The sequence below is a fragment of the Trichosurus vulpecula genome, chromosome 2 (genome assembly GCF_011100635.1).
Source record: "Trichosurus vulpecula isolate mTriVul1 chromosome 2, mTriVul1.pri, whole genome shotgun sequence".
Taxonomy (NCBI): domain Eukaryota; kingdom Metazoa; phylum Chordata; class Mammalia; order Diprotodontia; family Phalangeridae; genus Trichosurus; species Trichosurus vulpecula.
The window spans coordinates 45,065,149-45,079,876 of record NC_050574.1 but is presented as its reverse complement, the minus strand read 5'-3'; the positions used below and the strand labels follow the sequence as shown (position 1 = coordinate 45,079,876).

At 40.6% G+C, this 14,728-nt stretch overlaps 1 protein-coding gene across 1 annotated transcript in view; it reads right to left on the bottom strand.

Moving 5' to 3' along the window:
• Nucleotides 1-14,728, bottom strand: part of VPS13D (vacuolar protein sorting 13 homolog D) — a 332,377-nt gene that overhangs the window by 70,105 nt on the left and 247,544 nt on the right. The window contains exon 67 of the mRNA XM_036744767.1: nucleotides 12,909-13,104. Coding sequence (XP_036600662.1) covers nucleotides 12,909-13,104 — 196 coding nt within the window. The remainder of the gene's footprint in view (nucleotides 1-12,908; nucleotides 13,105-14,728) is intronic.

Here is a 14,728-nt window from a genome sequence, read left to right as displayed (position 1 = left end):
TAATGACAGAAGCACACATTTATACAGCTCTTTATAGTTTAAAACACTCCTTGGATAGCAGCTCTGTGAGGTGGATAGGGCAAGTACTGTCATCACCATTTTAGAGACTGAGATGAAAGGGCCTGCCCAAGATGACCTGGAAAACTAATATTAGGGCCCTTGCCATTCCTCCACTTACCAGACAGCTACTCTCTTTCAACTTAATTCTACCAATTATGTACAAAGTCTGCCTCCCCTTGTTGGCACTGACTCTTCTTGGCATAAAACTCACATTCCACGAGTATATGCTCTAAAAGAGGAGGATGGCACATCCAAATGCAGGCTACATTCTGAAGTTCCTGACAGCTTGGCTGGGCACTGGTCAGAGTTATCCCATTCGTTTTCATGTTTTCCTGAACTGCCTTTCCTCTTCTATTCTTTTTAGGGATAGTCCAGTTTAGTACTGGGCAAGGATGGGCAATTTTGTATGGGAAAACCACCAATGACACAGAAAGGAAACCAAACCAGGGTATCCATCAAATACTAAAAATAAGTAAAATCCAGTTCCTAACAGAGGAGCTCCATTTACAGTAAATGCTGCCATATGGAGGGGCTGAAGGGAAAGGAAGGGAATTGGCTCCTGGTTATTCTCCAACACATGGAATATACATTCAAGTTTGAAAGGAAAATTTGGAATGTTCTATGTAATAAGGGGCTCAGACTGAAAATCTTATATGCAAATCTTATGGAAGTGAAATTGGACTAGAGGGAACATATTAATTGGGCTTTGTCTTGAAATTTTTGGGGGAGAGAAACCACATTTCATTGCAGTGGGAAACAATTCCAGACATACAATGGCTAGGTTGGCTATTTAATTTTAGATGATGAAAGCCAAAATGATTTGTTTTTGGAGATGCAATTACATTTTCAATTGTGTTTTATATGACCAAAGATCAGATGTCTCCAACACTACAAGTGTGCCCACAAAACTGCAAAAGCTTTAAAGTCAATGAGTTGATTTCCCAGTCTTTGCTTTGGAAGTTAGCTGTGTTTGGTATTTCCATGAAATCAGTCATCTTTTCATGCCAAAAATGGGAAGGGAGAGACAGGCTCCTTTCTAGAAATGATGCTAATGTACCATGACCAAAAAAAAGTATGTTTGCTTTCCCTAACAGATAATCTGGTAGAAAAATGAATCATAGCCTTTCAGAAATGGAAAGATTTTTCTCAAACATATATGTGTGTGTGTGTGTGTGTGTGTGTGGTTTTTTCTCTCTCTCTCATTTTCTCAGCAATTGGTCTGAGCTTTCCCTAAGTTATACTATAATAAGAATTGTACCATTTGGGGCTTTTGAGTGAAAATGGGCTACTTAAGAGGTGAGGTAAACAGAAGGAAAATAGAAGGCCTAAAAATGAGATTTCTGGCACACAGGTTTAAGAAGGAAGCTTCATCCAGAAGGCAAAGAAAAAGCTATTGATTTCAGCCACTTCTTGAGAATACCCTGTTAACCCCTACCACCCCAGTCCCCCCCACCCATCAGTTTAAGTACCAGTCTAAAGAGTGAGAAATCACATGTCACATTTGAGATTGTTAATGCTGTTTTTGTTTCTGGGGTATTGCAAAGGTGCAGCAAGAAAAGAAAGAGGGGTGTCATTTTGGAACAGAATTAAGTTTCTCCCTTGTACATCCACCTCAGGTCATTCTCTGATCTGAAGACTGGTTTTAAAAAAGTTATAGTGGTGGTTAGAAGTTCTGAAGATATAATAAAACCTAATAAATCTAAAATCTACTAATTTGGAATTCATAGAAATTCTGACTAGAGTAGGGCTCAAAATGACCCTTGGATTTCCCTAAGGAAGGATTAAATAGAGTGCTTTCTTTTACCCCATATGCAACCAAAGGCAGAGAGAACATTGCGCAAGCTTCCTAGGCCACCTCGGGACAGTCCAGGTGGGAATAAACATTTGCCTCACAAGAGATGCGACATGGTCCTTCCCATTACTGCTGGGACAGTGGTCCCTAACCCCTTTTGGTGAAACTGGCATATTAGCCAATAACAGTATGTACATAACAACCTCTGGCATTACTGAATATGTCCTTCACAGAGAGACAGATCTAATCAAAGACAATAGGCACGTTTATCAAAAGGTCCATCCACTTGCCAAATTTTCAATCATTTCTACTTATACTTATAAATGTTTTGGTTTTGATGTAGCTGTGTGTATGTGTCTGTACACATACATATATGTATATGTACATATACACACTATATATGTATGTATGTATGTATGTATATACATATATACAGCTGTATCTATATAGCACGGGAAGATGGCTAAAGATTTGCATCATATTGATTTTACTCAATTTATATAACACAGGGTCATAAAAATATTCATTTCCTAAATTTACTTTAAAAAAAATTCTACCTATCCAACCTAATTTCTTTCAGGCTCTACAAATCTCTGTTAATCTGTATGTGTTAGAATATTAACCCCTTTCTGGAGGGGATCGTGGAAGAGGCTAACATCACAAGTAAAAGAAAAACTCAATTGAAAAATTCTTTTCAGTTCCATATTCAAGAGACCAGTGGCAAAAAAAAAAAAAAAAAAAGGTTCCAAATCAGTTAGAGAGTACACTGAGCCTAATTTTACCACATGAAATCTTTCATGTAGTATTAATGAAAAAGCTACTCAATGGGCTCTTAGAACAACTGGAATTTACATCTGTATGCACAAGACAAGGGACCTGGGATTCCAGGATATTATCAGAATACTGATGTCTGTGTTCTTAAAACACAGATTTATCATGATCCTTCAAATTCTCCCTTCCACTCTTATCTTTCTAAAATAACTAGATAAGCTCCAACACTCTGGATCACTGGGCTTTGCTAAATTAGTTTAAATATTTCAAGTACTGCCCATTCCTACTCCCCCCTCCCCATCTGGGATCTTCAATAAAAAAGGTAAAGAAATATTTTGGAGCAAATCTCTGGTCCAGCCTCGTAAATAATAATCTGCCACTTCCTTAAAATGTCTCACAACTCAAAGGCTCCAACAATGGTATTTTTAAAATAAATGAATACATAAGGAACAAAAACCATAAATACATAAGCCACAGCCCTGCACTCCCTCCTCCACAATGGCATCTTGCCATCTATCACAAAATGCCTGCTACTGGATCTTTGTAATCTTCTGACTTCAAATCTGGTTCTCAGATACTTCCCGGTTATGTGACTCTAGGCAGGTTACCTAATCTCTGTCTGCCTCAGTCTCCTCAACTATAAAATGGGGATAATAACCACACCTATGTCCCAGGGTTGTGATGAACAAATGAGATAATAATTGTAAATGCTCAGCACAGTGGCTGACACGTATTAGGCAGGACATAAATGCTTATTTCCTTCCTTTTTTACTGTAGCGCTTTTTCAATTAACCTGGGAGCCTATACCATACCTTGGTCCCAGGTCATCAAAAATTAGAACTGAGAATATTTATGAAGCCAAGTGCCATAGGCTAGGACAGATCCCAAGGAGGTATAATGGGTTTTTCCTTAGGTCTCTATGTGGCTTTGATGGCACCACAAACTGTGGCTCCATCTCTATAATTTCCATAAACTTTACTTGGGAACAGATTAATGTGGCTGAGGACACGTAGAGCAGAAGATGCAACCTGAGCCAGCAGAGCTGCGCCTTGGAACGGCTTTTGCCTTGAGTTCCAAACCACACATATTTGAACAGTTAACAAATGCAACAGGGGGATATTGGTACACAACATCCAAGTCCAGTCCAAAGGCTCTGTTTGTCCTCCACCCTCTTGCATCCTCCCTGCCCCCACCTGCCTTTCCCAAGAAAAATTATACTGCTTGATTATATAGATGGGAATTTTAGAAAAAAGCAGGGGTGGGAGGATTGTCAAAATGTCTTCATGCACAAACAAGGCTAGGAGCCTGGATACATTTTAGTCTACTGGAGCTGAAGGGAGATTTTTTTAAAACCCTATAAATAAAATCATTTTTAAATAAACAAAAATGAAGCCAATGTTTCTTGTAAGACAACTTTGCAGATGGATTACTGGAAGGAGTATTCTTCAACAGTTTTATGGTTTGCCCTGTGATCATCTGCTTAGAATGAGGGTCATTTTAAACAAAGATGCTAAGATATGAGCCTTCATTTACATGAAATATAACAAAGGAAACAAGAAAGTCTGATTCCAAATGTAGATATGGAGGCGGAACTCTTGGACTCTTGGGTTCTACTGCTGGCTTTGGCCCTAAGTTTGGGTCAGCTTTCGGTCAATATCTCACTTTTAATCCCCTCAAGTCATTTGCTGGTCCCTTTTGTCTAAACAGCCAAAGTAAATTTTTCATTAGTCAGTGGGGAAAAGCCCTCAGTTACACCCCTGGATCTTGTTCAATTGACTGGGGTTGATGGAGATGGTTATAGTTCACTTTCAAGAACCTGGAATTATTTATCCCTTCTGCAGAAACTGGTGTGTCCCCGGTAAGATAACAATGCCATCAATAACTCAAACCTGGAGGGAATGAAACAATTCTGCAGTTATTTAAGGGGAAGAAAAAGATCCCCATTTGCAAAAATGACTGTTTTCCCTGATTTGATCTGAAAATGATAACAGTCCCACTTTTAAATGCTGGGCAAACTGGACTGGGAAAAAGTCTGTAGTGGGAATTATTATCCCTTTATCCTTCATGAAAATTTACAGAGCCTAGGGAAAAAACTAAGCCTCTGCTGTGCTTCCAATCATGTTATCTTATTATCAGACAATTAGGAAGTAGCAGTGATAGTTGTTTACACAGATGCTAGGTTTTGCAACAGAATTCCAGGAGGTATGGGAACTCAGGTTGCTTATGGAATTGGAAGACTTTCACGGCTGAGGCTAATCTAATTCTATTTTAAGTGGCCGGACATCTGCAGGTAGCCCTATTCCAGATATGATCACCTTTCTTTTTCAGATGAAGAAACCAAAGCCAGAGATCTTCACTTCCTTACTGCAGTCACATGAGACAACTAGGAACCCAAAAAGATGGTTCAGTGACATGACCTTCAGGTAACTTCATCTGCTGTGATGGTGAATATTATGTGGCAACTCATGGAGTCTCCATCTTGCACAAGGCTGGTACATGTGCCACTTTCCCTTCATATTTCCATCTGGGTCAGAGGCTTTCCTGAGGACTGAGCTAAGGTTGGAGCTCAAGGTTGGCTCTTTTATCTCTGGGATCCCTTCTCTTGCTATGACCCCTCGCGAAAGATCATTTGTTCAGCATTTGAAACTTTTGCCTCTGAAATAAGGGCAATAAATGGCCACACAGCAATCCTTCAGATGTGAAGTCTGCAAACTGCTACTCTGGGCTTGATGAGGAAGCTGCAGTTTGCATTTCAGAATTAAGGTTGCTGCTCAATAGCTCCTTGACTTGGAGCAAGAAACCCAGGTGCTGTATGCCTCCACATCCTCATCTGTAAGCTGTGCTGCAAAACTGCCACAGCAGGTTATAAGGAATGAGCATCACAAACTGGAGAGTCATTCCCAAGTGTCACATCATGCTTGGCTCTACAGGGAAAGCAGTGAACTTCTCCTCTACAGGCAAAAGACGTGGATACCAGAGGCATCAAAGGTAGTTCTGTTTAGTGAATCAAGGTTATCAATAAACACCATGTACTATTACTAGCAGTACTAAAATAACATAAAAATTCAAAAACTTGAACACACTGTCATGTTCTAAAATAGGATAAGCAAAGGCAAGGAGATCTTGTTCTGCCCCTTATCTCTGAGCTGGCAGGGACCTCGGGCCACCTCGTCCAACCCCATCACCTGAAGAGTAGGGAGGCAAGGTTGCTTACGGCCACTGGGAGTAAACTTCAGAGATGGGACTTGAACCGCAGGCCTCTGATTCCGGTGCCAGAGACTCTTCTATTCCACCATGAGAGAAACAACGTAAGGGCTATGGAGGGTAACTTGTGGGGCTGAGAAGTAACCCCTTTTCCAAGAAAACACAGGTCATGTCTCACATATCTGCACAAGGTGATCAGCTTTGATTAAACACTCCATCAACTCTGTACATCATATGAATTCAAGTGATTTTTTTTCAGGCAATACTGCTGAAGTATATAACTCAAAATGAAAATCAAACACAACCATCAATGGCACTGGAACCCTTGGAAATTTAACAAGAACTCTGGCTGTCTTGGTATCTTTCCTAACTTTCCTACTTTTACCAAGGGCACCACCATTCACTTTGTAAGCCCTGTGTTATTTTGGAGCACCCTTGCTGCTTCACTCTTATTTAGCCTTCCTATCCAATCGGTTGTTTACTCTTATTGATCAGAATTCTTCAATATCTCCTGTATTTGTCTCCTCTCAGCTCCCACCATGATCACCTTAGTCCAAGTGTGGATCACATCTTGCCTGGACTACCTCAATAACCTCCTAATTGGCCTTCATTCTCCATACACCTGCTAAAGTGATATTCCTAAAGTTTCGGTCAGACCATATTGCTCCCCAGCCCAGAAGTTTCCCCAGCTTCCCACTGACCTTCCCCACCTGGTCCTAGGCTGATTACACATGCCTCCCCCTCCCCCACACTACAAGCCAGCCAAACTGGCCAGCTCCTTGCTCTTTTCCATATGAGACAACCTCCTACCTTTATCCTTTTACAAAATTTGCCCCTGTGCCTGGAATTGTCTTCCTCCTCTCCTCGGCCTCTCTGAAACTCCTAGAAGCTTTCAAGCTAAAGCTTAGAGTCTAACTCTTTCGAGAGGCTTTTCCTGATTCTCCTAGAAGATGGGGCCACTCTCCTCATCATTGTGTATTTAGGTTATGTCCTATATTTATTATCTGTGAACATGCTATTTTCTCCTTTCCTGAATAGAAGTTCCTCCAGGTCAGGGACCATCTCCCATGAACCTGCATTCCCAGGACACAGAACAAGCACTCACTACATGCCCATTGACTCAATGAATAACCTTTGAAATTCACTCATCAGTAGTCATACTTTCCTAAATGAAATGGCAAAGGCAGGAAATGAAAAGGTTGGCAGAAAATATAACAAATGGTAAGGAAGCCAAAAAACCTTATGTAAATATTATGCTCTCCCCAAGGACATCTGTCAATTCTGTGACAATGGAGAGGTGGTTTGCTACAAAGAATTAACTATCAAAGTTTGTCAGTTTAGTTTTCTTATTTTCATTGAGGATTCTCTCAGAATAAATGCAATGTCCATTCTTTATTCTTGAAAATATTCTGGAGATGACAAAGCATGGGTTAGCTATTAATGAAGACTCCTCAATCACTTTTAAAAGTACAAGTACAGTCTTTTCTCACTCTCTTCAGATCTCTCCTCTATGAGATACCTTCAAGATCAGTCCCTGAGTGCCCTCACTATTGTCCCCCCCAGTGGGCTTCCTCCACATGCACTTGGGGGCCCAGTGTTTTCTTGACTTCATTTTCTTAAGAGGCATTTCTATTTTCCTTATAAGGCACATGAGGTACTGAGCAAACAGAAATTCAATGCTGTAGTGTGAATGTCATTGAGAAGAGATCACTACAGAAATCTTGGTAGGTCTGTTTCATTTCACTCATATTTGTTCTCCTTTTAATTTCATTTATAAGTGCTTTGGTTAAGCCTCACACCCAGCTTTTTATAGGCTCATTTTCTCCTCTGTTTCTTCAACTGTTTTGAGATAATATTGTATGTAATCTGCTGTCATCTTTCTCTGAATTGTTTTGCAAATGATCTTGCACTGTAAGCCAGTGTTGTTTCTGGCTGCCATGTCTTCTCTGCATGACAATGTGAGATAGTGCAAATATAAGATCTTGCTGAGTGTGTGGTTTGCTGATTAAAAAAAAAAGGATTTAATAAGGTGAAGAACAACACAAACTTAAAGGGTTTCCTCAAGAGGGTGTTTCCCAAATACATACTGATCATACACAAGATTCTATAATGGAGGAAACCACAGAGATAACTGCTCACTGATCCTTTGAATATCAACATCAAACAAGACAACAAACAGGGAGACACGCTCAGCAAAGATGTTGTCCAGTGTCATAAAGTGGCATAGAAAGGCCAGATGGGAAAAGGATTCTCCATAAGTGATAACATAATTCTGGTATTCGTGCTGGTAGAGGGCATGATTTTAATTACATCAAACTACAGAATAACATAAGGCCAACTCAATGAAAATCATAGGCAGTCAAAAGAAATTAAACTAGTAATCCACATAAGAAAAACCAAACTGATTAAAAATTACTAGGCTGTGACAAATAGTTAGATGGGCAGTCCAGAAATACATATGTCTTAGGCAAAAAGACAATAAGCTGGGTCTGGACGTAAAGGGGAATCACAGAGTCACAGGGCTAGAAGGATCTCAGAAGCCAACTAGTCCAACCTATGTCAGAACAAGAACACATCTCCATATCCTCTATGCCCTTTCCAACTTTTGCTTGAAGACTTCAAATGAGAGAGAACCATTCTACCTTAGATAGCTCTCAGATGTCGGGAAGCCTTCCTTTATGGATCATGCCACTTCCAGCCATTGTTCCTATTTCAGAAGTCTCTGGGGCTAAGCAGAACAGGTTCAGTCCCTCTTCACATCCTTGAAGGCAGCCATCCTGTTTCATGTAAGTCTTCTTATCTCTATTCTAAATGTTCCCAGTACCTTTAAGCAATACTCACATAACAAGAATTCTGGCTGCCCTCCTTGGAGTACTCTCCAGCTCATGAACCCTTGCTAAAATATGGCTCCCAGAACACACAATCCTCTAGATGTGATCTAACCGGGGTGGAGCACACGAGCAGATCACCTGGTTCTTAACCACTGTGCCTTTCACTGCGGCCTAGAATCAGCTGTTTTGAGTGCTGTGTCTCACTGCTGACTCACGTTGGGCTTAAAGTCCACTAAAACCTCTATGTCTTTTTGAGACAAACCATTCTCTAATCATGCCTCCCCCACTGTGCAGTAACAAAGTAAATTCACTGAACCCAAACATAAGACTTTACATTTATGTCTACTAATTTCATCTTAGTTGGGATCAATGTTCTATAACTGCCATGATGTTATGAAACCTAACTCCACCATGCAATGTTTGATCTTCCCTCCTAGTTTTGTCATCTGAGAAGTTGATAATCATAACATCTTTGCCTTCATCCAAGAGACTAAAAAGTGTTTCCTAGCCAGGACCCTAGAGTCTTTGGGCATTCATCCCATGACCGGCTGCCAGAACATTACTAGCGACCTCTCTTTGAGTCTAACCCTGCAATCAATTCTGACTCCTGTTACTGCAATGTCACCGAGGCCCCATCTCCAGATCCCCTTTACAACAAGGGTAAGAGAGGCTTTATCAAAAGCTTTGTTTAAATCCAGAATAGCTCTATTTACAATCCTGTGACATCCCTCTGGTTCTCCACAATCTTTCCAAGATCACTGGCAACGGCTCAGCAATCACAGTGCCAACTCTCTGTGTATCCCACTACTTAGATGACACAAATCCACCAAAGGCAGAGAGGGGTCTTTTACTATCTTTTTTTATCTTAGGCATCATATACCTACCAGGCACTTCTGACTTAGCTTTTTTCAGTCTAAGGACTATCCTCTTTGGCAAAAAAGATAGAAGTAGAATAAAAGTTGGGCAGCTCGGCCTTCTCTCCATCATCTCTTATCACTATTTCATCCACCCTAGGTTGCTGTCCTTTTTCTTCTTTGATCTTCTTCCCTCTAATAGAGCTGAAAAAAATCACCAACTTTTTGTTGTCCTTACTCATCCTTGCCAGCATCAGCTCATCCTGAGCTTGAGCACTTCTGGTAGTCATACAAGAATGTCAACCTCTTATACTCCTTCCCATTACATGTCCTTGCTTCTGGCTGACCACAAGTGTGACTTAGAACCTGAACATATGAGAGATAAGAGCTGTTTCCACCCATGTGGTGGCTCAGTCAGAGAGTCAACAAGCATTTATCAAGTGCTTACTATGTGCCAGGCACTGTTCTAAGTGCTAGGGATACCAAAAAAAGCAGGACCTCACATCTTAATGAGTGAGACAATATGTAAAGAACTACTTACACAGAAGACACATACGGCATAAATTGTACTCTTGGAAGGAAGGCATTAGAATTAAGGGGGAATAGAAAAGCCTTCTCGAAGAAGGTGAAATTTTAGCTGAGAATGGAAGGAAGTTAAGGAGGCAGAGAGCCCAAGGTCAGGAGGGAGAATATTCCAGTTACGGAAGATAGCCAGTGAAAATGCACTGAGTGTCTTACATGAGGAATACAAGGTGGTTAGTGTCACTGGACAGTACAGTACATGGAGGAAGGTTAAGTGTAAGAAGACCAGAAAGCTAGAGTTGGAGGCAGGTTATAAAAGGCTTTAAAACCAAAAACAGCATTCTGGTAGCTGAGTGAGAATAGACTGTGTAAGGGCAAGCAAAGTGGGACTTTTTGTTGTCTTTTGTTTTGTAGTGCTTCTCAGCACTAAGGCAATAGAATGCCTTTGATTGAGTCTTGCCTTTGTTTGTAGGAAGGCCCACATCCTTTTGCTAATTAGGCCACGAGAGGTATGAAACCCTTGAGAGGTGTGAAGAGCTCTGACCCTGAAGAAGTATATATATATATATATATATATATATATATATACTTTGAGGTTAACATTTTCTTTAGGGCTCTCACTCACTGCAAGATCTGATCTTGTGATCTGATATTATGTGATCTGACCAGATGAGACTCTGGGTAGTCATTGTTAAGAGACCCCAGCTTTGAAAAGCCAGATGTTGTGCTTCTCTTTTTGGTAACTATGTATGTGATGTCTTGATCAGACAAAACCTATCTGTTGATGTGTTTGTTGTTTCCATTTGTATTTGCTCTGAAGTTCAGGGTACTGACTTTTCCCCCTGAACTAAGTGAATGATATATGTACACTTAATTAAAGTAAGATTGTTAACCACTTAAAGCTGCTTTCCTTAGAAAAGGAGATCAAAGAACCTGTGCTAGCAGCTCTCCTGTATGCTGGTATTATTGGCCTTACACAGCCACAGCTGTGGCAAGCAACATTGTTGTTACAGACTGTGGCAGGAAGAGACTTGTGGCACCCTGATACTACTGTAAATAATCCAGGGATGAAAGCCTTCACATGAAGGTGGTGGCAGCATCAGAGGAGAGAAGGCACTGTATGGGAGAGAGGCTGAAATGGGAGAATTGACAAGCCCTGGAAACAGAGATCAGGGAGAGGGAGGAGCTGAGGACACCTAGGTTGAGGGTGTGGACTAAGAGGATGAGGATGCCCTCAACAGTAATAGGATCAGGGCTGAAAGGACTTTTTGTTTTCTTTTTTAGTATCCTTCAGTCTGTATTCAGAGTCTTTCCAGGTTTTTCTGAAATCATCCCGCTTGTCATTTTTTATAGCACAATAATATTCCATTACAACATATACCACAACTTGTTCAGCCATTCCCCAATTGATGGGCATCTCCTCGATTTCCAATTCTAAGCTACCACAAAAAGAGCTACTATAAATATTTTAGTACAAATAGGTCCTCACGCACCCCCCTTTTAAAATCTCTTTGGGATACAGACGTAACAGTGGTATTGCTGGATCAAAGGTTAGGCAGAGTTTTATAGCCCTTTAGGCATAATGGCTGGAAGGACTTATTGCTTCTGTATGCTGTCTGGATAGCTAAAATTCACCAGCATTACTGCATCAAGCCTTTGCTAGGCTTTTGATCTATTCCTTGAATTCCTCATCTATTTCTTCTTTCATTTCTGCCTTTGTATTCCTATTGCCTAGGACATAGTAGGCACTTAATAAACTGTTATGTTGAATGTTCTACTGAAATAAAATCTGTGTAACTACAAGGATGAAATTACAGTCCTTTAAGTACTGAAATGCATGCATTTTACACCGGCCCAAATTTCTACAATCTAGTTGGACATCTTGGAGAGTTAATTCAAAACCAATAATATCACCATAAGAGCCTTCTGAAAAACTTATTTATTCCACCAGATAACAGAAAATTTGTGCTTGACTTCAGAAGACTTAGGCTATGACTATAACATACTTCACACATATTTCTTCGATTTAGAGTCCCAAACCAGCAGCTATGGCAAAGGGAGATGAGGTGAAGCTGGCTGAAATGAATGGTTAAAAAATGAATGCTATGTTAGCACTTGGGTTACATGTAATTTTTGATATTCAAACTCCAACTGGTTGATGAGTTCCCTGCGCATCCACATCAGTTATCATCCTACCTTTGTCCTGTACCCCAAGGTATAAAAGATGATATGGCCTAAGTGTAACAGACAATCGACCACTGTCAAATGATAATCTGATAATGTGATTTATGAAGCAGTAGGGATGCAGAGATAAAAATGAACAGTTCCCACTCTCAAGTAGCTTACAGATGACCAGGAGATACAGCAGATATACAGATGAATGGATATGAAGTAATTTGAGGAGGGGAAAAGCACTAATATCTAGGATAATTCAGATCCAACTTAAAAACAGGAAAGTGAACAGAAGCATCAGGCAGTAAGACCATGGGAAGGAGCACAGCAGGTTCAATCTCAAATGAAGAAATGCAGGGCCATCAGGGAAGAACGAGCCCTCTGGCTTAATAACATTAGACACCAGGCATGGAGGCCAAGAGAAGACCAAGAGGTGTTTACTCAAGGACGTTCCCTACTTATGCATCCCACCTGTCCCATCAGGAACACTATGACAGCTCACCATAGTTGCAGCCATCTGTGCCCCATGACTTGTTTAAAGCTGGTCAGAAAAACCCACCAATTTTAGTAATAAACATTTGAATTACATATGAAAGGGAAGGATGGCAGAGGATTAAACACATCAGGGTAGATTATAGGGAGAAGAAACAGAGCTCAATTAGAAATAGCAGAAAGCCCCATAGAGTCCCCATGCTTACTGACCTGGGGCCACTGAGTGTGGCTGTGTCTCTCACTGCTTGAGCTGTTTCTGATGCAAAATCTAGAGCGCCTGCCACTGGTTTGGTCACCGTGCCAACGAGGCCTTTTCCAAGACCAGATATGAAACCACTGACTCCCCCTTCAGTTTTCACACCTTCTACCGTTGAGGTTATTACACTGGTCAATCCGCCAATGATACCTGGGGGGAAAAACTTGTTATAATCAGACTAATAACCCCACTACCAAAAACATAATGAATGCACTCTGCTCAATGCCTTCTAGGCATTGTACTTCCAGGTCTAATACTCTATTTCATTTGATGATTATTACAGTATCTCATCTGAAATTATCTGCTTTCTTTGAGTGAATATTGACATGAATTATTTTTTAAATACTTTCTCATCTATACAAAGGCACACGCATACAGCTATACACATAATAAACAATTAGCATGTTTAATATGAGGTCTGAACAGTTCACATGTGGGTACTATCTCAGTCCATAACCCTAGGCTCATATGTCCTAACCAAGTTAAAAGTGTGGTTTGAAAGATCTCAATGCATTTTATTAATGTCTGATACTCCATTCATATACTACTTATACTGGTTAGCAAAGCAATCAAGGGTCATTTAATCTGAAGGGCATATCTAAGAACAAGGCAGACCAATCCAAGATGAGAAATGAGTGATCTTAACCAAGAATGAGAGTAGATTAAGCTTTTGAGTCATAGTGGACCCCAAACTGGATGTGGATCACTAATGAAACTGTCTTGTTTAAAAAAAATTTAAATCAAGCACTGCTTTGGAATTAATTCTGCCTAGTTCTTGGTTCTGTAGCTTAAGAGGTAATGTGGAAAACTTAGAAAAGATTCATAGGAGAAGAGCTATATTGATTAAGGGGCTTCGAAAACTTAAACCCTGAAAGGGTAAAGGAACAGACTATCTTCAGAAAGGAAGGAACAAGAGTAATTCAGTAACATTCTTAAAAATTTGGTACATAATTAGTAGATAACGCAACAGCCATGGAGGTAGGAAGACCTAGGTTCAAATTCTGCCTCAGATTCTTAGTAGCTCTGTGACCCTGGGCAAGTCGCTTAACCTCCCTGTGCCTCAGTTTCTTCATCTATAAAATGATGGTCTTGATGGTTTCTGAGGTCCATGCCAGCTCTAAATCTATGATCCTATGACCCCATGAATACAAATGATACCTTGTGGCTCAAAACACAAAACACTTTTAAAAGGAAGTTGAAAGGAAAAAAGTTATTGTGGGCTGATTGATCTGAGGAGCTCTCTATAGATGCCTTGAACAAGGCATAAAAGGAGGCACTTTCTCATATACTGATCAAATCACTGGGGTTAATTCAGAAAAATCAAACAAGAGCCACCAGAGTCACCAAAAAGGGATGAAGAATTCACAGGAAATGAATGAAAGTCTAAAAGGTGCACATTAATGCCAGGTTTCAGAGTGTGACCAGAATGGCCAAAGGAAGTCCAAGCAGCAGAGGCCTCAGAGAAGACAACCAGGCCTCTAGATGACGGAGGCATTTGGCTGCAGCACAAGGTCTGGCCTGCAGAAGGAGAGAGGCAGTCTGGCAAGACCCTTCAAGTGGTCAGAAGATGCTTCCGTGACAGGATGTTTACCCTTGAACGCCTGGGTGTAAGGAGCCTCTCCTCACTCTTCAGTTCCTCTAGTGAGACAAACAGGGAAAGTCACTCCTTGTTGAAGGGTATTCCTAACAACTTATAAGATTTCTCTTTGGATTCTTGGTTCATTTTATGCAATTCTGCAACATCCCTAACTGTGCTACTGGCAAAAGCAAAAGG